This window comes from Lampris incognitus, chromosome 17 (genome assembly GCF_029633865.1).
Source record: "Lampris incognitus isolate fLamInc1 chromosome 17, fLamInc1.hap2, whole genome shotgun sequence".
NCBI lineage: Eukaryota > Metazoa > Chordata > Actinopteri > Lampriformes > Lampridae > Lampris > Lampris incognitus.
In genome coordinates, this window is record NC_079227.1 from 4,806,932 (window position 1) to 4,832,368 (window position 25,437).

The 25,437-nt window shown below is 40.4% G+C and overlaps 2 protein-coding genes across 2 annotated transcripts; one reads left to right on the forward strand and one right to left on the reverse strand.

The window, feature by feature from the left end:
• The first annotated feature begins 10,242 nt into the window (after positions 1 to 10,242).
• On the forward strand, positions 10,243 to 11,685 carry LOC130128034 (hemoglobin subunit beta-like). The gene is made up of 3 exons (XM_056297744.1): positions 10,243 to 10,354; positions 11,228 to 11,450; positions 11,541 to 11,685. The coding sequence occupies exons 1-3, from the start codon at positions 10,263 to 10,265 to the stop codon at positions 11,667 to 11,669; spliced, it is 444 nt and encodes a 147-aa protein (XP_056153719.1). The 5' UTR covers positions 10,243 to 10,262; the 3' UTR covers positions 11,670 to 11,685.
• Positions 11,686 to 20,121: 8,436 nt separating this feature from the next.
• zgc:163057 (Hemoglobin subunit alpha-D-like) lies at positions 20,122 to 25,140 on the reverse strand. The gene is made up of 3 exons (XM_056297293.1): positions 24,728 to 25,140; positions 23,423 to 23,627; positions 20,122 to 20,350 (listed from the first exon to the last, which is right to left on the reverse strand). The coding sequence occupies exons 1-3, from the start codon at positions 24,817 to 24,819 to the stop codon at positions 20,222 to 20,224; spliced, it is 426 nt and encodes a 141-aa protein (XP_056153268.1). The 5' UTR covers positions 24,820 to 25,140; the 3' UTR covers positions 20,122 to 20,221.
• Between the last annotated feature and the right edge of the window lie 297 nt (positions 25,141 to 25,437).

The window sequence follows — 25,437 nt, forward strand, 5'->3', positions numbered from 1 at the left end:
GAGAAATGTGACGCATCAAGTGAACAACACAGCTGGAGATGTGCACAGCAGACACACACACACACACACCCAGGCAGGAGATGTGCACAGCAGACACACACACACACACACCCAGGAGATGTGCACAGCAGACACACACAAACACACACCCAGGAGATGTGCACAGCAGACACACACACACCCACCCAGGCAGGAGATGTGCACAGCAGACACACACCCACCCACCCAGGCAGGAGATGTGCACAGCAGACACACACACACACACACCCAGGAGATGTGCACAGCAGACACACACACACCCACCCAGGCAGGAGATGTGCACAGCAGACACACACACACACACACCCAGGAGATGTGCACAGCAGACACACACAAACACACCCAGGAGATGTGCACAGCAGACACACACACACACACACCCAGGAGATGTGCACAGCAGACACACACAAACACACCCAGGAGATGTGCACAGCAGACACACACACACACACCCAGGAGATGTGCACAGCAGACACACACAAACACACCCAGGAGATGTGCACAGCAGACACACACACACACACCCAGGAGATGTGCACAGCAGACACACACACACACACACCCAGGAGATGTGCACAGCAGACACACACAAACACACCCAGGCAGGAGATGTGCACAGCAGACACACACACACCCACCCAGGCAGGAGATGTGCACAGCAGACACACACACACACACCCAGGCAGGAGAAGTGCACAGCAGACACACACCCACCCACCCAGGCAGGAGATGTGCACAGCAGACACACACCCACCCAGGCAGGGTTCACTGAGTTCATCTGCAGTCCTGGTCCCAGCAGCCAACCAGTCCTTCTACAGGATCCTGGTTTTTAACAGAACCCTGGTTAAATCCCGTTCAGAACACTACAAAGAGAACATGAACATATAAGAATTATGCAGCAGGGACCGTGACAACCAAACAACACAAACAAGAATTAAAGACCAAACAACACAAACAAGAATTCAAAACCAAACAACACAAACAAGAATTAAAGACCAAACAACACAAACAAGAATTCAAAACCAAACAACACAAACAAGAATAAAAGACCAAACAACACAAACAAGAATTCAAAACCAAACAACACAAACAAGAATTCAAAACCAAACAACACAAACAAGAATTAAAGACCAAACAACACAAACAAGAATTAAAGACCAAACAAAACAAACAAGAATTAAAGACCAAACAACACAAACAAGAATTCAAAACCAAACAACACAAACAAGAATTCAAAACCAAACAACACAAACAAGAATTAAAGACCAAACAACACAAACAAGAATTCAAAACCAAACAACACAAACAAGAATTAAAGACCAAACAACACAAACAAGAATTAAAGACCAAACAACACAAACAAGAATTAAAGACCAAACAACACAAACAAGAATTAAAGACCAAACAACACAAACAAGAATTAAAGACCAAACAACACAAACAAGAATTAAAGACCAGACAACACAAACAAGAATTCAAAACCAAACAACACAAACAAGAATTCAAAACCAAACAACACAAACAAGAATTAAAGACCAAACAACACAAACAAGAATTAAAGACCAAACAACACAAACAAGAATTAAAGACCAAACAACACAAACAAGAATTAAAGACCAAACAACACAAACAAGAATTCAAAACCAAACAACACAAACAAGAATTCAAAACCAAACAACACAAACAAGAATTAAAGACCAAACAACACAAACAAGAATTCAAAACCAAACAACACAAACAAGAATTAAAGACCAAACACAAACAAGAATTAAAAACCAAACAACACAAACAAGAATTAAAGACCAAACAACACAAACAAGAATTCAAAACCAAACAACACAAACAAGAATTCAAAACCAAACAACACAAACAAGAATTAAAGACCAAACAACACAAACAAGAATTCAAAACCAAACAACACAAACAAGAATTCAAGACCAAACAACACAAACAAGAATTAAAGACCAAACACAAACAAGAATTAAAGACCAAACAACACAAACAAGAATTCAAAACCAAACAACACAAACAAGAATTAAAGACCAAACAACACAAACAAGAATTAAAGACCAAACAACACAAACAAGAATTGAAGACCAAACAACACAAACAAGAATTCAAAACCAAACAACACAAACAAGAATTAAAGACCAAACAACACAAACAAGAATTAAAGACCAAACAACACAAACAAGAATTAAAGACCAAACAACACAAACAAGAATTAAAGACCAAACAACACAAACAAGAATTAAAGACCAAACAACACAAACAAGAATTAAAGGCCAAACAACACAAACAAGAATTAAAGACCAAACAACACAAACAAGAATTCAAAACCAAACAAAACAAACAAGAATAAAAGACCAAACAACACAAACAAGAATTAAAGACCAAACAACACAAACAACAATTAAAGACCAAACAACACAAACAAGAATTAAAGACCAAACAACACAAACAAGAATTAAAGACCAAACAACACAAACAAGAATTCAAAACCAAACAACACAAACAAGAATTCAAAACCAAACAACACAAACAAGAATTCAAAACCAAACAACACAAACAAGAATTCAAAACCAACAACACAAACAAGAATTAAAAACCAAACAACACAAACAAGAATTAAAGACCAAACAACACAAACAAGAATCAAAGCCAAACAACACAAACAAGAATTAATGACCAAACAACACAAACAAGAATCAAAGCCAAACAACACAAACAAGAATCAAAGCCAAAAACACAAACAAGAATCAAAGACCAAACAACACAAACAAGAATTAAAGACCAAACAACACAAACAAGAATTTAAGACCAAACAACACAAACAAGAATTAAAGACCAAACAACACAAACAAGAATTAAAGACCAAACAACACAAACAAGAATTAAAGACCAAACAACACAAACAAGAATTAAAGACCAAACAACACAAACAAGAATTCAAAACCAAACAACACAAACAAGAATTCAAAACCAAACAACACAAACAAGAATTAAAGACCAAACAACACAAACAAGAATTCAAAACCAAACAACACAAACAAGAATTAAAGACCAAACACAAACAAGAATTAAAAACCAAACAACACAAACAAGAATTTAAGACCAAACAACACAAACAAGAATTAAAGACCAAACAACACAAACAAGAATTAAAGACCAAACAACACAAACAAGAATTAAAGACCAAACAACACAAACAAGAATTCAAAACCAAACAACACAAACAAGAATTCAAAACCAAACAAAACAAACAAGAATAAAAGACCAAACAACACAAACAAGAATTAAAGACCAAACAACACAAACAACAATTAAAGACCAAACAACACAAACAAGAATTAAAGACCAAACAACACAAACAAGAATTAAAGACCAAACAACACAAACAAGAATTCAAAACCAAACAACACAAACAAGAATTCAAAACCAAACAACACAAACAAGAATTCAAAACCAAACAACACAAACAAGAATTCAAAACCAACAACACAAACAAGAATTAAAAACCAAACAACACAAACAAGAATTAAAGACCAAACAACACAAACAAGAATCAAAGCCAAACAACACAAACAAGAATTAATGACCAAACAACACAAACAAGAATCAAAGCCAAACAACACAAACAAGAATCAAAGCCAAAAACACAAACAAGAATCAAAGACCAAACAACACAAACAAGAATTAAAGACCAAACAACACAAACAAGAATTTAAGACCAAACAACACAAACAAGAATTAAAGACCAAACAACACAAACAAGAATTAAAGACCAAACAACACAAACAAGAATTAAAGACCAAACAACACAAACAAGAATTAAAGACCAAACAACACAAACAAGAATTCAAAACCAAACAACACAAACAAGAATTCAAAACCAAACAACACAAACAAGAATTAAAGACCAAACAACACAAACAAGAATTCAAAACCAAACAACACAAACAAGAATTAAAGACCAAACACAAACAAGAATTAAAAACCAAACAACACAAACAAGAATTAAAGACCAAACAACACAAACAAGAATTCAAAACCAAACAACACAAACAAGAATTCAAAACCAAACAACACAAACAAGAATTAAAGACCAAACAACACAAACAAGAATTCAAAACCAAACAACACAAACAAGAATTCAAGACCAAACAACACAAACAAGAATTAAAGACCAAACACAAACAAGAATTAAAGACCAAACAACACAAACAAGAATTCAAAACCAAACAACACAAACAAGAATTAAAGACCAAACAACACAAACAAGAATTAAAGACCAAACAACACAAACAAGAATTGAAGACCAAACAACACAAACAAGAATTCAAAACCAAACAACACAAACAAGAATTAAAGACCAAACAACACAAACAAGAATTAAAGACCAAACAACACAAACAAGAATTAAAGACCAAACAACACAAACAAGAATTAAAGACCAAACAACACAAACAAGAATTAAAGACCAAACAACACAAACAAGAATTAAAGGCCAAACAACACAAACAAGAATTAAAGACCAAACAACACAAACAAGAATTCAAAACCAAACAAAACAAACAAGAATAAAAGACCAAACAACACAAACAAGAATTAAAGACCAAACAACACAAACAACAATTAAAGACCAAACAACACAAACAAGAATTAAAGACCAAACAACACAAACAAGAATTAAAGACCAAACAACACAAACAAGAATTCAAAACCAAACAACACAAACAAGAATTCAAAACCAAACAACACAAACAAGAATTCAAAACCAAACAACACAAACAAGAATTCAAAACCAACAACACAAACAAGAATTAAAAACCAAACAACACAAACAAGAATTAAAGACCAAACAACACAAACAAGAATCAAAGCCAAACAACACAAACAAGAATTAATGACCAAACAACACAAACAAGAATCAAAGCCAAACAACACAAACAAGAATCAAAGCCAAAAACACAAACAAGAATCAAAGACCAAACAACACAAACAAGAATTAAAGACCAAACAACACAAACAAGAATTCAAAACCAAACAACACAAACAAGAATTCAAAACCAAACAACACAAACAAGAATTCAAAACCAAACAACACAAACAAGAATTCAAAACCAAACAACACAAACAAGAATTCAAAACCAAACAACACAAACAAGAATTCAAAACCAAACAACACAAACAAGAATTAAAGACCAAACAACACAAACAAGAATCAAAGCCAAACAACACAAACAAGAATTCAAAACCAAACAACACAAACAAGAATCAAAGCCAAACAACACAAACAAGAATCAAAGCCAAAAAACACAAACAAGAATCAAAGACCAAACAACACAAACAAGAATTAAAGACCAAACAACACAAACAAGAATTAAAGACCAAACAACACAAACAAGAATTAAGACCAAACAACACAAACAAGAATTAAAGACCAAACAACACAAACAAGAATTAAAGACCAAACAACACAAACAAGAATTCAAAACCAAACAACACAAACAAGAATTCAAAACCAAACAACACAAACAAGAATTCAAAACCAAACAACACAAACAAGAATTCAAAACCAAACAACACAAACAAGAATTCAAAACCAAACAACACAAACGAGAATTCAAAACCAAACAACACAAACAAGAATTCAAAACCAAACAACACAAACAAGAATTGAAGACCAAACAACACAAACAAGAATTCAAAACCAAACAACACAAACAAGAATTAAAGACCAAACAACACAAACAAGAATTAAAGACCAAACAACACAAACAAGAATTAAAGACCAAACAACACAAACAAGAATTAAAGACCAAACAACACAAACAAGAATTCAAAACCAAACAACACAAACAAGAATTCAAAACCAAACAACACAAACAAGAATTCAAAACCAAACAACACAAACAAGAATTAAAGACCAAACAACACAAACAAGAATTCAAAACCAAACAACACAAACAAGAATTCAAAACCAAACAACACAAACAAGAATTCTAAACCAAACAACACAAACAAGAATTCAAAACCAAACAACACAAACAAGAATTAAAGACCAAACAACACAAACAAGAATTAAAGACCAAACAACACAAACAAGAATTCAAAACCAAACAACACAAACAAGAATTCAAAACCAAACAACACAAACAAGAATTCAAAACCAAACAACACAAACAAGAATTAAAGACACGTGTTCAAGGCATCACTTATTTTGAGAGTCTCAGTGGCTCTTTTGTTTTGAACATTTCGCAAAGATTCAGGATAACACTGAAGTTCCATCTTCAGCTGAACAATATGTGGTCTTTTACTGGACCATCTGCATTGGTGGACATAAAATTTACCATCCATCCATCCATCCATCCAAACCGCTTATCCTGCGCTCAGGCTCGCGGGGAAAATATATAGTGTAAAAAGATATAAAAAGATATAATAATAATATAATATTAATAATATTGTGATTGTAATAATATTAATTTATTATATAATAATATTAATTATTGATTGATAATTATGGATGGTGGTCTGTAGGATGACTTTGGAGACCAAGAAGAGGAAGAGAGTGAAGACACAGCCGAAGATCAAATGGTGGAAGTTGAAGAAGGAAGACTGTTGTGTGGAGTTCAGGCAGGAGGTAAGACAGGCACTGGGTGGTAGTGAGGAGTTGCCGGATGGCTGGGCAACCACTGCAGAAATAGTGAGGGAGACATCTAGGAAGGTACTTGGTGTGTCATCAGGACAGAGGAAGGAAGACAAGGAGACTTGGTGGTGGAAGGAGGAAGTACAGCAAATTATACAGAGGAAAAGGTTGGCAAAGAAGAAGTGGGATAGTCAGAGAGAGGAAGAAAGTAGACAGGAGTACAAGGAGATGCAGCGTAAAGCAAAGAGAGAGGTGGCGAAGGCAAAGGAAAAGGCGTGTGGTGAGTTGTATGACAGGTTAGACACTAAGGAAGGAGAAAAGGACTTGTACCGATTGGCTAGACAGAGGGACCGAGCTGGGAAGGATGTGCAGCAAGTTAGGGCGATCAAGGATAGAGATGGAAATGTGCTGACAAGCGAGGAGAGTGTGCTGAGAAGGTGGAAGGAGTACTTTGAGGGGCTGATGAATGAAGAAAATGAGGGAGAGAGAAGGTTGGATGATGCTGGGATAGTGAATCAGGAAGTTCAGCGGATTAGCAAGGAGGAAGTGAGGGCAGCTATGAAGAGGATGAAGAGTGGAAAGGCAGTTGGTCCTGATGACATACCTGTGGAGGCATGGAGGTGTTTAGGAGAGATGGCAGTGGAGTTTTTAACTAGATTGTTTAACACAATCTTGGAAAGTGAGAGGATGCCTGAGGAGTGGAGAAGAAGCATACTGGTACCGATTTTCAAGAACAAGGGTGATGTGCAGAACTGTAGCAACTACAGAGGTATAAAGTTGATCAGACACAGCATGAAGATATGGGAAAGAGTAATAGAAGCTAGGTTAAGAGGAGAGGTGATGATCAGCAGCAGCAGTATGGGTTCATGCCAGGAAAGAGCACCACAGATGTGATGTTTGCTTTGAGAATGTTGATGGAGAAGTATGGAGAAGGCCAGAAAGAGGTACATTGTGTCTTTGTGGGTTTAGAGAAAGCATACGACAGGGTGCCGAGAGAGGAGGTGTGGTATTGTATGAGGAAGTCAGGAGTTGCAGAGAAGTATGTAGGAGTGGTGCAGGATATGTATGAGGGAAGTGTGACAGTGGTGAGGTGTGGGGTTGGAATGACAGATGGGTTCAAGGTGGAGGTGGGATTACATCAAGGATCGGCTCTGAACCCTTTCTTGTTCACAATGGTGATGGAGAGGTTGACGGACAAGATCAGGCAGGAGTCTCCGTGGACGATGATGTTCGCGGATGACATTGTGATCTGTAGTGAGAGTAGGGTGCAGGTGGAGGAGAGCCTGGAGAGGTGGAGGTATGCACTGGAGAGAAGAGGAATGAAACTCAGTAGGAGCAAGACAGAATACCTATGCATGAATGAGAGGGAGGACAGTGGAATGGTGAGGATGCAAGGAGTAGAGGTGGTGAAGGTATATGAATTTAAATACTTGGGGTCAACTGTCCAAAGTAACGGGGAGTGCAGGAGAGAGGTGAAGAAGAGAGTGCAGGCAGGGTGGAGCGGGTGGAGAAGAGTGTCAGGAGTGATTTGTGACAGAAGGGTACCAGCAAGAGTTAAAGGGAAGGTTTACAAGATGGTAGTGAGACCAGCTATGTTGTATGGTCTGGAGACAGTGGCACTGATGAAAAGACAGGAGGAGGAGGTGGAGGTGGCAGAGTTGAAGATGATAAGATTTTCACTGGGAGTGATGAAGAAGGACAGGATTAGGAACGAGTATATTAGAGGGACAGCTCAGGTTGGACGGTTTGGAGACAAAGCAAGAGAGACAAGATGGAGATGGTTTGGACATGTGTGGAGGAGAGATGCTGGGTATACTGGGAGAAGGATGCTGAAAATGGAGCTGCCAGGGAAGAGGAGAAGAGGAAGGCCAAAGAGGAGGTTTATGGATGTGGTGAGGGAGGACATGCAGGTGGCTGGTGAGACAGAGGAAGATGCAGAGGACAGGAAGAGATGGAAACGGATGATCCGCTGTGGCGCCCCCTAACGGGAGCAGCCGAAGGTAGTAGTAGTAGCATGTTAAATATGTAATAAATAATATGAATAATACATATGTAATAAATAAATATATTATATGTATTATTATGTGAATATATATAGATATATGTTATATGCATATTAAATATGTAATAAATAATATGTATAATACATACGTAATAAATAAATATATTATATGTAGTATGTGGATATATATAGATTTTTGTTATATGCATATTAAATATGTAATAAATAATATGTATAATACATATGTAATAAATAAATATATTATATGTATTATTATGTGAATATATATAAATATATGTTATATGCATATTAAATATGTAATAAATAATATGTATAATACATATGTAATAAATACATATATTATATGTATTATTATGTGAATATATATAGATATATGTTATATGCATATTAAATATGTAATAAATAATATGTATAATACATATGTAATAAATACATATAAATATATTATATGCATTATTATGTGAATATATATAGATATATGTTATATGCATATTAAATATGTAATAAATAATATGTATAATACATATGTAATAAATAAATATAAATATATTATATGTATTATTATGTGAATATATATAGATATATGTTATATGCATATTAAATATGTAATAAACATGAAGCGTCTCTCCCACTGTAACAGTCTGGTGCACACACACACCAGCTGACTTTAATGACTCTGTGTGTGATTAGTTTCTCTATAGGGGCATAAATATGGATTATCTAATTATCTCCTATTGTGAAATATATTTAACATGCGAAGTAGAAACTAAAAGATGCTTTATTGACGTGTTTATGACGTTAGAGCTGGTCTTACTGTCTGTGCTGGGGCTTTTGGTTTGACAGCGTTATTTCCATACAGCTCGTGATGAATCATTATGAGCGTAATTAGAGTCAAACTGATTGGAGGCCATGTGGTTAATCACAGCTGTGTCTTCATATTAATTAATGGCTTTTATCACGGCAGATTAAACAAGACACGAACTTACTCTGTCTGTCTTACTATCAGTATGGAGCTGCTGGTGGAGGAGGGCGGAGGGCGACTCCCCCCAGATAACACACACACACACACACACACACACACACACACACACACACACACACACACACACACACACACACACACCTCTGTGGGTTGTCAGATAACTACACCCTCTCTGGTCTGCACCACATCACACTGTATGAAATCAATTAAGACTTGATTAAAGAAAGCCCAGGTCAGGTGACGCGTGGTGGTCCTAGCGCGGCCTGGTGGTCTGCGGCTCCGCGGGCCTTCACAGGGTTCAGTGTGAACCAGGGATGCCAGGCACCAACAAAGACGAAGCAAATAAGACAAAAGAGGTGTAGCCGGGTGGAAATAAGGTCAGAGCTGAGGAAACATCTCGAACCTTGTGGAGACCCCGGTCTTATCTGGGGGTCTCATCTCCAGCCAACGGCAGCCCGGTCCGGGTGGTGGGCGGGGGGCCGCAGGCAGCATATATAGGGCCTCAGCAGCCGAACCGAGGCATGATTTGACTGATTTGTCTGACTTGAACAAAATCATCAACAGCAACCATGGTTGAGTGGACCGACGAGGAGCGCGGCTTCATTAACGGCATCTTCGCCAAGCTGGACTATGACGACATCGGCCCCAAGGCTCTGTCCAGGTAAACGCCTCCATCCTAACCTCTGCTGCGCCTCAGTGCGCATGCTCGTCCTCTCTTCTCTACTCCACCCTGCACGCTTTAAACACGTTGTTTTTGGTGGTTGTGGTGCGCTATCTCAGCCAGGTCCTCTTCGAAAATATATATATTTATATGCGTCAAAAGATATATTTACATACGTCAAAAATATATATTTATACATGGCAAAATATATATTTATATACGTCAAAAATATATAATTATACATGTCAAAAGATATATTTATATAAGTCAAAAATAAATATTTATATATGTCAAAATATATATTTATATATCAAAATGTATATTTGTTTATTTTTTATATATTTATATATGGCAAAATATATGTTTATACATCAAAATATATATTTATATATGCCGAAAATATATTTATATATGTCAATATATATATTTCTATATGTCACATATATATTTGTTTATTTTTTATATATTTATATGTCAAAATATATATTTCTATATGTCATATATATTTGTTTATTTTTATATATTTATATATGTCGAAGTATATATTTCTATATGTCATATATTTGTTTATTTTTATATATTAATATATGTCGAAATATATATTTCTATATGTCATATATATGTCATATATATGTCATATATATATATTTATATATTTATATATCTCAAAATATTTATATATGTCATGTATATATTTGTATATAGTTATATATATTTCATATATGTCAAGGGCCCGTCCTGGCGTAGAAACAGGAAATAACAGAAACGAAGGCAGCTGGTCCGACTGTCGACCCGCTTCTCAGAGTTGATCCAAAACGGCACGCGGTCCGTCCTCAGACAAGCACCAACGGCTGTGTTCTCTGCCCCTGCCAGGTGTCTGATCGTGTACCCCTGGACCCAGCGGTACTTCGGCGGCTTCGGCAACCTGTACAACGCCGATGCCATCAAGACCAACCCCATGATCGCCGCGCACGGCATCAAGGTGCTGCACGGTCTGGACCGGGCCGTCAAGAACATGGACGACATCAAGAACACCTACGCCGCCCTCAGCGTGCTGCACTCCGAGAAGCTGCACGTCGACCCCGACAACTTCAGGGTAACGTGTTGATCCGCACCGGCTCTACTTTCTCTTCTTACCCCCCCCCCCCGCCCCCTCGGATGTGTAACGGTGTGTTGCGTCCCGCAGGTGTTCAGTGACTGTCTCACCGTCGTCATCGCCGCCAAGATGGGAAACGGCTTCACCGCTGACATGCAGGCCGCCTGGCAGAAGTTCCTGACCGTGGTGGTGTCCGCTCTGGGCAGGCAGTACCACTAGGCGCCGGCAGCGGCGAGCTCAGCTCAGCCTCCGCCGGCATCTGGCTTCTCTTTGCAATAAAAACTGAACGCTGGCTGAAGCGAAAACCACCTCACTTTTCTTGTCGTTCTTTTTGTTTTCCACGTGCGTAATCAACAGGTGTTTAACTGCTTTTAAAAGGGGTTGAAACAGCACGTTTATTAGCCAGCCCACATGGCGATGTGTAGACTATTAACACTTATTAGCCAGCCCACATGAAGATGCATAGACTATTAACGTTTATTAGCCAGCCCACATGAAGATGTATAGACTATTAACGTTTATTAGCCAGCCCACACGGCGATGTATAGACTATTAACGTTTATTAGCCAGCTCACATGGCGATGTATAGACTATTAACGTTTATTAGCCAGCCCACATGAATATGTATAGACTATAATCATTTATTAGCCAGCCCACATGAAGATGTATAGACTATAATCATTTATTAGCCAGCCCACATGGCGATGTATAGACTATAAACATGTATTAGCCAGCCCACATGAAGATGTATAGACTATAATCATTTATTAGCCAGCCCACATGAAGATGTATAGACTATAATCATTTATTAGCCAGCCCACATGAAGATGTATAGACTATAATCATTTATTAGCCAGCCCACATGAAGATGTATAGACTATAATCATTTATTAGCCAGCCCACATGAAGATGTATAGACTATAATCATTTATTAGCCAGCCCACATGAAGATGTATAGACTATAAACATTTATTAGCCAGCCCACATGAAGATGTATAGACTATAATCATTTATTAGCCAGCCCACATAGCGATGTATAGGGTCGTTTAGGGGATGGGGATGCCATCCCTCCTTTCCACCCTCCTTTGGTTGGTGGCACCACTGCACAGTACAAAAAATAATAAGAATGTTAATATTACTAATAACAACAACAACAACAATCATCATCATAGCAATAATTATTATAATAATTAAAGTAATGATAAGAAAAATAATAATAACAATCATAATGATTGTAATAATAATAATAACCACAGTAACCATAAATTCATAAACATAATTGTAATAATCATAATGATAACAACAACAATAATAATCACAGTCATAATAACATTAATAATAGTTATAATTACAATAACAACAACAATAATAATTCATAATAATAATCATTATAAAAATAATATGAAAACCGTAATAATCATTATCATAATTGTAATAATAACAATAATAAAATAATACTAGTATTTATTATAAAAGTAATAATAATCATTGTCATCATCATCATCATAATCCTAATAATAATTATAATAATTAAAATACTAATAACAATAATAATCATAATGATTATAATAGTATTAATAATAATGATAACCATAGTCATCATAATATTAATAAACATAATTGTAATAATCATAATAATAATAACAACAATAATAATAAGTCATAATAACAATAATAACAGTTATAAGTACAATAATCATCATCATGGTCACAATAACAACAAAAATAATAATAGTCATAATCATAATCATTATAATAATAATATAACAAACATAATAACTGTAATAATAATAACAATAATGAAAATAATAATAGCAGTTATTATAAAAGCAATAATAATCACTGTCATCATCATCATCATGATCCTAATCATAATAGTATTAAGAAGAAGAAGAAAAAGAAGAAAAATCATAATCATAGTCATTATCATAACCATAACAATCATAATAAGAATAGACTGCTTGTATTTGTCATTGCCTCATATGCATGTCTCATACATACAAGGGAACGAAGTTACATTTCACAAGGACTTCAGTGCCACATAAAACAAATAACACACATAAATATTAAAACCAAAAAGTGCAGCAAAAACAAGAATTACGTCACAAACCTGAACATCACAAGCACACCTGACACGGACAGTGAGTGAGGAGGCCAAAAAGTCATGTTGTGGAAGGTGTAAGTGTTCAGGCTGTTGAGGGACCTCACAGCCTCAGCAATGAAACTGTTGCATAGTCTGCCATAACAATAACAACAACAACAACCAAGCAAAATATAGAAGAATACAATAGAATACACTTTATTTGTGAGTGTACATAGATACAGTGAATGTGTCCTCTGCATGTCACCATCCTGTCGTACAGGAGCAGTGGCCAGCTGCAGCGCCCGGGGACCAACTCCAGTTCTTCTTCCCATTGCCTTGCTCAGGGGCACAGGCAGGAGTATTAACTCTAACATGCATGTCTTCTTGATGGTGGGAGGAAACCCACGCAGACAGGGGAGACCATGCAAACTCCACACAGAGGACGAACCGGGACGACCCCCAAGGTTGGACTACTCCAAAAATATAACCTAAAATAATAACAAAACAATAATAATTAAGATAATAATGATAACGATAATGATCATCATCATAACAACAACAGCAATAATAATAATCTTTATAATAATAATAGTAACAATAATAACCATAATAATCGTAATTATGGTTGTAATAATCATAATATAACAATTACTACAACAACAACAACAACAACAACAATGGTAATAATAATGCATTTTATTTGTATAGCACCTAATATCTTCAGAGACTTTGCGGTACAACAATAAAAACAAAGGACAACAAAATACTTCTCTGTCACATTAGAAGTTTGTCTGAATAGAAGTGTCTGTTTTAAAGGCTCGTGTAGCAAGATATTCATGTCCCCGTGCAGCCTGTCAACATGTCAGAGATGTGAACAGCAGTCAAGCCTTCCACTGCTGGACCAACTCCCTTCACAGCCACATCCCCACATCCCCACATCCACATTCCCACATCCCCACATCCCACATCCCTACATCACCACATCCACATCCTCACATAGCGTGGAAAATAGCGTGATCCTCCCACGTGCTACGTCCCCCTGGTAAAACTCCTCACTGTCAGGTGAAGAGAAGCGGCTGGCGACTCCACATGTATCGGAGGCGACACGTGGTAGTCTGCATTGGAATAACTGGCACCCCCCTTGACTGGTTTGGATAATATCTCTCAGGCCGCACTCAGTTTGTTCAACATAAAAATTTGAGATCTCAGTCCATTCCTGTGACTACCGGTGTTCCCCAGGGCTCTGTACTGGGACCCCTCCTATTTATTATTTACCTACTACCTCTTGGCCACATTTTCAGGAAATTTGACATTCAATTTCACTGCTACGCAGATGACACCTGGCTTTATCTATCCACCAAACCTACCTCCACTCTTCCGCCCACTTCCCTTTCCGACTGCTTACTAGAAACTAAATCCTGGTTTTCATACCACTTCCTCAAACTTAATAGTGATAAAACCGAGGTCCTCCTAGTTGGCACTAAATCTACTTTGGCCAAAACTGATAGTTTTTCTCTTACTATTGACAATTCTATAGTTTCCCCCATCACCTCAGGTTAAGAGTCTGGGTGTCATCCTGGACAGCAAGTTATCTTTTGAAGTCCACATCAACAATGTTACTCAGTCTGCATACTTCCACCTATGCAATATTAGTCGTCTTCGGCCGTCACTTACACCTAAAAGCACAGCCATACTCACGCACACCCTGGTTACATCCCGTATTGTAATTCTATCCTCTTTGGTCTTCCACTCAGGTGTCTTCATAAGCTTCAGTTGGTCCAGAATTCAGCTGCCCGTATCATTACCGGAACTCCTTCCATAGATCAAATCACTCCTGTTCTTCACCAACTCCATTGGCTCCCTGTTAAATATCGGATTGACTTCAAGATCCTGCTCCTCACCTTTAAGGCCCTTAATAACCTAGCTCCTTCATATGGTTCCGAATTCCTTCATATCCACACGCCCTCCCGCACTCTCAGATCCTCTTCTGCTCTCCAACTCACTACACCATCGGCCCGCTGGACTACCATGGGGTCTCGAGCCTTCAGTCGTTCTGCCCCCCCCCCCTCCGCCTATGGAACTCTCTCCCACAAGAAATTCGCAACATTGACTCTCTTTCAACCTTCACAGCTCATCTCAAAACGTGCCTATTCAAACTGGCATATTCACTCTGATACACTCTTTATTGAGTTTTGTGCAGATGATGATTTTATACTTACCTGTTGTGTTAACTTTTTATTGTCTACCCTGCTTTGTTTTGATGTGATGCTGTCTGATACAGTGCTGCTTGTTTTGTACTGTGTTCCGCAAGGTGTCCTTGAGGGCTCTGAAAGGCGCCCACAAATAAAATGTATTATTATTATCCCTCCTCCTCTCCACTCCTCCATCCCTCCTCCCCTCCTTTCCTTCATCCCTCCATCCCTCCTTCTCTACAGTAACAACAGTCATAACTTGAAACTGAAAAAAAGGCTGTTAATCTTAAAAAGAAGCTGACTTTCAAAGTGGGGAGGATCCAGCCTCGCTCTTCTTGGGCTGCTGATATATTATTATATTATTATAATGTTATGATATGATGGACTAATTACCCAGACAGACTGTCTTCCTCTGCCCGTCACCGTGTGTACGCTGGTATGTAGCCTACATGTGCGTGTATTACACTAGTAATTACCTTAAAATATTTGCAAATAACGGAAAACAATAAAAGCCAGACTGTAGGTGTGTTGTCCAGGGCTTCACCATCTGGAAATGTGTCAAAAAAGGATTGCTTGCACAACATTATTCTATATGGACATCATACACGTCACTGTAGCCTTCAGCCCCAATCTCATTTACCATAAAGCCAACATACACGAGCCATCTGTGCGTGCGTCAACACCCATATGGATATTTAACATCGGTTTTACGCATCTGCGTAATGAGCCAGTTTGGATGAAGGATCTGGTGTCGTCTTTGACTGGCCTGTGCAGAGAATACGGCGTTAATAACATCTAACATGATGTGACCGCTCCAGACATGTTCTGGTGTTTCTGCATCAGGCGTTGCTAAATTGAGCGCTATTCGTCTTCGCAGTGGATGGCTAATTAGAAATCGCAAAGATGCAGCATGTCAAATGGACAGCAGCTTGTTAATGCGGGGCCTACACACGCGCCGCTCGCTGGCGGTAGTACCGCGTCCAGCCTCACGGGTGCGACGACGCGCCGGAGTGGCGACAGAGCGACCTGTGCGTCGTCACGGCAACGACACCTGCCCTCTCCCCTGAGCGTTGGCGGACACGGGTTGTTTAATCTAATGCGGGTTTCCCCCCCCCCCGTTTTGTTTTGTTTTGTTTTGTTTTGTTTTTAGAGCAGAGAAGGCAAGCAAATGTAAGTGCGTATTTTAAAAGTGATCAAATTTCTCTAAAAGCGGGAAATAACTTATTCTCTAATAGATCAAGTTGACGGGAAGCTAACGTGGGCTACATGCTACGCGCCGTGCTTTGCTAGTTAGCGAAGTTAAGCTAACTAGCTAACTAGAGAGAGAGACTAGAGTATGGTCAGACTGGGAGATGGTTGAAAAAGCGGGAACAGAATAAAAAACGTCGAAGAGATTTGCTGATATGACGGTTAATTATACACGACGGAATCACGTTAGTTTTAGTTAGCACCTCGTTTTAACCGATGCGTGTGGACAAGTTCATAGTGTACACTAGCGATAAGACACGTTAACCCCTAGCTAACGGGTCTGACCCTTTAGCCGAGCGGTTAGTGACGTCGCCTTGTGGTGCAGTACACTCGTATCGAATCCCGCACCGGGCAAGAAAATAACCGGTTACATTGGTGGCAGCGGCGGGATCCGGAAGTGTGCAGATCCTCAGAAGTCTCTTCGGAGCGCGGGAATAACAAAGCGAGAGGGCGCGCTTCCGGGAGAGGGTGACGACTGTAAACCACTAATTAGACCCATTAGTATCGGGTCTGACCCTTTAGCCGAGCGGTTAGTGACGTCGCCTTATGGTGCAGTACACCCGTATCGAATCCCGCACCGGGCAAGAACATAACCGGTTACAACAGTAAGGTACTGTTGTGCTGTTTACTGTCGTGTGATAGGAAGTCTTTTCTTTCCAGTGTTCACAAACTGAAAACCAGGTCAGGAAGAAAAATACTCGAGCAAGCCAAGCTAAGCTCTGGGCCAAGCAAAAGGGGGAGTGACGGGAGAGCCGAAGGGAGAGCAGGTACGGAGGGGAGAGAAACGTCATTTCTTTCTTAATCAATCCAGCTTTTAAAGAACGTTTTGTCAACCAGTGACCCGTCAATGCACTTGAGGCCTGCCTTTGATCTGAGTAATGTCTTTTACAATGCTTTGGACCGATAATGTTTGCAGTTCATAGAGATATTTGGAATACAGAAAACACTTCTGGGTTAGGGACTGGGCTGTTTGCCCCCCCCCCAAAAAAAACCAAAACCGGTAAATCCATCAACCAAAGAATCTCTTAATGAGGAACTTGAGCTTAATGTTTAAATGCTAAAAATTGGATTTGTAAAGGCTTCATGAGTTATGCCATCTAGTGGATCTTCAAGGAAGTTCTGTTACCGTTTCTGGTGTTGTCTCACCAAAGCCTATATTTGATTTCATTTTAGTGAAAACATAATTTGCAATTAAGTTAGAGAGTGGAATGGTTGGTCTTAAGTATGTTCTCAAATTTAAGCCAAATCTAGAGGCGTATGTAGGCTATAGCGTTTATGCAGGGCCATGAAGTCAATAGGTGGTCGTTCCTTAGGGTGGTCGGGCGACGCACCACCAGAGAGGACAGGGAGAGGGAATTTTTCGATCACATTCTACCACAGGCACAATGGCACAGTGGTTAGCGCGGTCGCCTCACAGCAAGAAGCTCCTGAGTTCGAGCCCCGGGGTAGTCCAACCTTGGGGGTCATCCCAGGTCGTCCTTTGTGGAGTTTGCATGTTCTCCCCGTGTCTGCGTGGGTTTCCTCTGGGTGCTCCGGTTTCCTCCCACAGTCCAAAGACATGTAGGTCAGGTGAATCGGCCGTACTAAATTGTGTGTGTGTGTGTGTGTGTGTGTGTGTGTGTGTGTGTGTGTGTGTGTGTGTGTGTGTGTGTGTGTGTGTGTGTGTGTGTGTGTGTGTGTGTGTGTGTGTGTGTGTGTGTGTGTGTGTGTGAGAGAGAGAGATGGCCTGGCGGCCTGTCCAGGGTGTCTCCCCGCCTGCCGCCCAATGACTGCTAGATAGGCTCCAGCATCCCCGTGAGCAGGATAAGTGGTTCGGATAATGGATGGAGTCACGGTCATGACTGTTGGAGTTGGTCGAGTCAAGTCCGACAACTGTAGAGGCTGACATGCTACTGGTGAATGAGCAAACCCCAGCACAGCTGTTCAGATTGCCCACTGCATCTGAATCAATATATAAAGGAATATGAAAAATAACAAATTAATATTTTTTAACTAAAATTCAATTGTGTCTGGTGGTTTAGGTTCCACATATATCAACCCAGCCACTGAGGAGGCACAAGCCTGTACATTCTTAGAAGAAGGACAGGATTAGGAACGAGTATATTAGAGGGACAGCTCAGGTTGGACGGTTTGGAGACAAAGCAAGAGAGACAAGATTGAGATGGTTTGGACATGTGTGGAGGAGAGGTGCTGGGTATATTGGGAGAAGGATGCTGAATATGGAGCTGCCAGGGAAGAGGAGAAGAGGAAGGCCAAAGAGGAGGTTTATGGATGTGGTGAGGGAGGACATGCAGGTGGCTGGTGTGACAGAGGAAGATGCAGAGGACAGGAAGAGATGGAAATGGATGATCTGCAGTGGAAGCAGCCGAAGGTAGTAGTAGTAGTAGCAGTAGTAGTATCAACTTCTTTCCCTGTGGTTCAGAACAACCCTTACTAAAACCTCAGAGCTTTGTGGAAAGTGGCAAGCTGGGCTAGGTTTTTCTTCGGCTCATCTTTTTAATTGATACGTCATAACACATGGTACATTCAAAGTACTGCCACAAGGTGGCGCAATTGCATCATATATTACAACATGGTGTCTTTTTTTTTCCTATAGCTTTCAAGATAACATGGTGCAGTCATACTGGAAGTGGTTCTTAATCAGGTCCTGTGGTCCCAGCAGCACTGCAGGTTTTGTATTCTACCAGGTAGTTCATTACGTTCACCTGTTGTTCCAGTTATTCAGCCTCCAGGCAGGGGGTTTTACACCTGGAACAACAGGTGAATTTAATGAACTACCCAGGGGAATACAAAACCTGCAGCATTGCTGGGACACAGGACCTGATTGAAAACCCTTGCCAGCCTGTTGGTCAGTGATATTCAGTCACATTACATGGAGAGCTGTGTGTGTGTAGGTTTTCATCCCAGTCCAGCGCTACATCATCTGATTTCTCTGACTGACATACCTCCAACCAGGCAGAAGAGGACTAGTCGGTGAAATCGGGTGGTGTAGTGTTGGACTGGAATAAAAACCCTGAATCCTCACAGTCCTAAGAGGAATTGTATCTGTCTGTAGCTCTGCCAGTGGAAGTCCTCTGGAAGAGTGGCCCTGCCTCCCCGTCACCGCAGGTAATGACCCACAACAACATGGCTGTTATTTGTCAACTTTTATTACAAAATGTCACGTCACAACAACGATTACACAAATGCACTGGATTAGAAAGCGTCATTGTATCAGGTGTCCTCTGGCTGGTTTTGCAGGATGTCTCTCATCTGTACTTCTCAGCCAGTACTGCTGCGAAGGCGGACAGGTATTTATCCATGGCTGCGTGAGCCACTGCAGTGAAGTTTTCGCCCATGAAAGAGGCCAGGGTGACCAGCATGCAGTGGGAAAGAAGCTGCAAGAAGAGCCACATCATGTTTAGGGCAAGACTTTGATGAAGGTAGGGATCAGATAAAGACACACAGATTTAAGTCTGTCAGTCGGCACCGCCTTTACGCAAAATGGGTATACTAAGTGGGTCTTCTCAGGATATCTTTTAAAGTACTTCAATAAAAAAGTGTACTAACTTTGGGGAACTAGAAATGCACTTAAAAATCCCACTATTATGTTGCTGGTTGGGTTGGAGTTGGCCTGCTGTTAAGATTACAGAGGATGTACAGTGGTGTGAAAAAGTGTTTGCCCCCTTCCTGATTTCTTATTTTTTTGCATGTTTGTCACACTTAAATGTTTCAGATCATCAAACAAATTTAAATGTTAGACAAAGATAACACAAGTAAACACAAAATGCAGTTTCTTCATGAAGGTTTTTATTATTAAGGGAAAAGAAAAATCCAAACCTACATGGCCCTGTGTGAAAAAGTGATTGCCCCCCCCCCCTGTTAAAACATAAATTAAGTGTGGTTTATCACATCTTTGGAAAGCTGAGTTCAATTTCTCTAGCCATACCCAGGCCTGATTACTGCCACACCTCTTCTCAATCAAGAAATCACTTAAATAGGACCTGCCTGACAAAGTGAAGTAGACCAAAAGATCCTCAAAAGCTAGACATCATGCTGCGATCCAAAGACATTCAGGAACAAATGAGAAACAAAGTAATTGAAATCTATCAGTCTGGAAAAGGTTATAAAGCCATTTCTAAAGCTTTGGGACTCCAGCGAACCACAGTGAGAGCCATTATCCACAAATGGCGAAAACATGGAACAGTGGTGAACCTTCCCAGGAGTGGCTGGCCGACAAAATTACCCCAAGAGCACAGCGACGACTCATCCAAGAGGTCACAAAAGACCCCACAACAACATCCAAAGAACTGCAGGCCTCACTTGCCTTAGTTAAGGTCAGTGTTCATGACTCCACCATAAGAAGAGACTGGGCAAAAATGGCCTGCATGGCAGAGTTCCAAGACGAAAACCACTGCTGAGCAAAAAGAACATAAAGGCTCATCTCAGTTTTGCCAGAAAACATCTTGATGATCCCCAAGACTTTTGGGAAAATACTCTGTGGACTGACGAGACAAAAGTTGAACTTTTTGGAAGGTGTGTGTCCCATTACATCTGGCGTAAAAGTAACACAACATTTCAGAAAAGGAACGTCATACCAACAGTAAAATATGGTGGTGGTAGTGTAATGGTCTGGGGCTGTTTTGCTGCTTCAGGACCTGGAAGACTTGCTGTGGTAAATGGAACCATGAATTCTGCTGTCTACCAAAAAATCCTGAAGGAGAATGTCCGGACATCTGCTCGTGACCTCAAGCTGAAGCACACTTGGGTTCTGCAGCAGGACAATGATCCAAAACACACCAGCAAGTCCACCTCTAAATGGCTTAAGAAAAACAAAATGAAGACTTTGGAGTGGCCTAGTCAAAGTCCTGACCTGAATCTGATTGAGATGCTGTGGCATGACCTTAAAAAGGCGGTTCATGCTCGAAAACCCTCCAATGTGGCTGAATTACAACAATTCTGCAAAGATGAGTGGGCCAAAACTCCTCCACAGCGCTGTAAAAGACTCATTGCCAGTTATCGCAAACGCTTGATTGCAGTTGTTGCTGCTAAGGGTGGCCCAACCAGTTATTAGGTTTAGGGGGCAATCACTTTTTCACACAGGGCCATGTAGCTTTGGATTTTTTTCCCCTTAATAATAAAAACCTTCATGAAGAAACTGCATTTTGTGTTTACTTGTGTTATCTTTGTCTAATATTTAAATTTGTTTGATGATCTGAAACATTTAAGTGTGACAAACGTGCAAAAAAATAAGAAATCAGGAAGGGGGCAAACACTTTTTCACACCACTGTACATCCTCTGTAATCTTAACAGCAGGCCAACTCCAACCCAACCAGCAACATAATAGTGGGATTTTTAAGTGCATTTCTAGTTCCCCAAAGTTAGTACACTTTTTTATTTATTTTCACACCACTGTATGTCTGTATACCACTGGGAATGATGACATATATACTTTAAATTGACTTATACAAATCGTCACCTTCTTAAAATAATGGCCTAAGTCATATTTTCAAGTTTTTCAAAAAACAGAATAAACTGACAAATTTTGTTTCAGTTTATTCTGTTTTTTGAAAAACTTGAAAATATGACTTAGGCCATTATTTTAAGAAGGTGACGAAATGCTAAAAGTGTACTCGAAAACTACTCAACAAGTCTAAAAGTACAAGTAAAGTTTTTTTCCTTCTTCCCCCCCCCCCCCAATTGTATCCGGCCAATTACCCCACTCTTCCGAACCGTCCCGGTCGCTGCTCCACCCCCTCTGCCGACCTGGGGAGGGCTGCAGGCTACCACATGTCTCCTCCGATACATGTGGAGTCACCAGCCGCTTCTTGTCACCTGACAGTGAGGAGTTTCACCAGGGGGACGTAGCGCGTGGGAGGATCACGCTATTCTGCCCAGTCCCCCCCCCGAACTGGCGCCCCGACCGACCAGAGGAGGCGCTAGTGCAGCAACCAGGACACATACCCACATCCGGCTTCCTACCTGCAGACACGGCCAATTGTGTCTGTAGGGACGCCCGACCAAGCCGGAGGTAACACGGGGATTCGAACCGGCGATCCCTGTGTTGGTAGGCAACAGAATAGACCACCACGCTACCTGGATGCCCTACAAGTAAACTTTAAGTATATTAAGTGAATTAAATACTACGTATGCTAAGGTTCACACTGTCGAGCTGCCAACGGCCCTACGTCATAAGCACTCTGAGACAACACAGGTCACATTTGTGCACCAGTGTCAGATTTAAAGACTACAGTTGGGGGCACACACTTTCTGGGAATGTGTGGAAAGCATTTCCACTCGGGACATATGAGTGGACACTTTTAACACTATGGTCATGATGGTAATTGAACTTGAGAAATCCCAAACTTGTGTGCCTAAATGAAACACTGCTACAAGGTACCGTGCCCCTCGTCTGGCTATGTAACGAGTCAGGCCGAGCAGGGCTGCGAATCCAGATGAGGACAGACACCTTGAAGTTAGTGGGGTCTATGCGGAGCTGGTAGGCGTGCAGGGTCTGCAGTGGGGCGAGAGTGACGGTCAGCTGGCTGATGTCCTTGGCTCCCTCGGCTATGGCCATGACGATCTTCTTACCATGGGACAGCAGGTGGGGGGACCGTGGGCTGATGTCCAGATGGGAGAAATACGTCTTGGTTCCCGGGAAGGTTGTGAACATCCTGTTGATGGAGTACATAAGGGAAATGTCTACAATATTCTTCTTCTCTTTTTTTTTTACTGTTTTTGCTGCTTTTACACTATCACCTTGCATTCTGAACTGTCTGCTGCCATATTTATCATATTTATCATATTTATCAGTTTATCACGATGTTACTTACATACTGACACATTACACATACTATATGTATGTATGTATTTATATATATTTGGTAGTAGCCGATAGTCTCACTTATTTATATATATATATCTCCATCCTTCCATTATCTGAACCGCTTATCCTGCTTTCAGGGTCGCGGGGATGCTGGAGCCTATCCCAGCAGTCACTGGGTGGCAGGTGGGGAGACACCCTGGACAGGCTGCCAGACCATCACAGGGCCCAGAACTGATACTAAATCAAAATTGACATTATGTACAAATGGACAGAACGGGTTTTGAAATCTTTACAAAAACGATTTGACACAATCTAAAGCATCAAAAATAGATCTGTTTAATCTGTGATCTAAAAATAGATATGTTTGCATCATTTGAATGCAAATATATGCAATTTTAGGAGCATTCTGGGAGCGGCAGGTCTGTATTTTTTTTTCACAAAGTTATTAAACTTTGAAAATCCAGAAGAGTCAAAATGACCATCACGGTCGTTCTAGTAGTACTGCACACATTTCTACCTGCAACGACGAATTATCCCCACAGGGATCAATAAAATATTATCTTACTTTCAGTAAAACATGTCATCATTATTGCAGTGATGCCCACTGATTGCGTAAGCATCACATATATTCTGACGATGCTTATTATTTGACAGAAATGATACCAGAACCTACATAGGCTATCAACATGAGCCACTCCCATGGTGCTGCCATGTCATTATCCTGCGTGGCTGAACCCATCTGAACCTGACACCACACTGATGGCGATGATGATGACACGCCTGAAACGTCTTGACCATATCGAATTCCAGTGAACCTGCACTTAGATGACTGTCTGAGGCAACACCTAGATCACTCTGGAGCGTTTCACTGGCAACTTTCCAGACTATAGGGGCCACACATGATGACACGGCCACCCCTCCACCCAGTCGGCAGGAGCATCCACTTACCTGAGCAGGGCTTCTGCTCCGATGTCTTCGGCGACAGGACTCAGTCTCTCCCATATGTTTGCTATCAGCTCTTTCTCCTTCTTTGACAGCATCACAGCGTATTGCACTGAGGTCTGCGGTTCAACTGTTGTTGGCTAGACAGACTATGTGCAAGATGTACAAATGAGATCCGAGGTCCTGGTGAGTTGGGTTCAGAGCAGAGGTGGGAGTCAGAGGGTTAATCAACCATTTTCAAGCTTTGGTAATGCTTTCCATGGACAAGAAGTAGAAAAAAAACAAAGCTTAAAATAATGCCTAGTGTTCCTTTAGTCCGCGGAATATGCGATAATACGAAACAAGTCTTGTGCCTCTTCTTCTTCTGTGTTATCTGGCTGCAGCCATGCACGGGTGTTGCCTGGGGATGTGTTGGACTCCTTGGCACACAAACAAACTTTGGTTTTGTGTGCGTCATTGCGTAGCTGACACATGGTAGACGCAAGCAAACATGAAATGCATCAGGAGGGGTCGTTCATGGTGTTTACGTCTCCCTCTGTGGCTCGCGCCTTCACTCACTCACTCACTCACTCACTCACTCACTCATTCATTCATGCAAGTATTCAGCCATTTAGTTCACTTGTACCAGGTAAAGGGTGAACATGGTCTGCTACTGAACGGAAGCTTTGGAGCTGGTAGGGCTCAGTGTCTTGCTCAATAGCGCCTGGCCGGGAGGT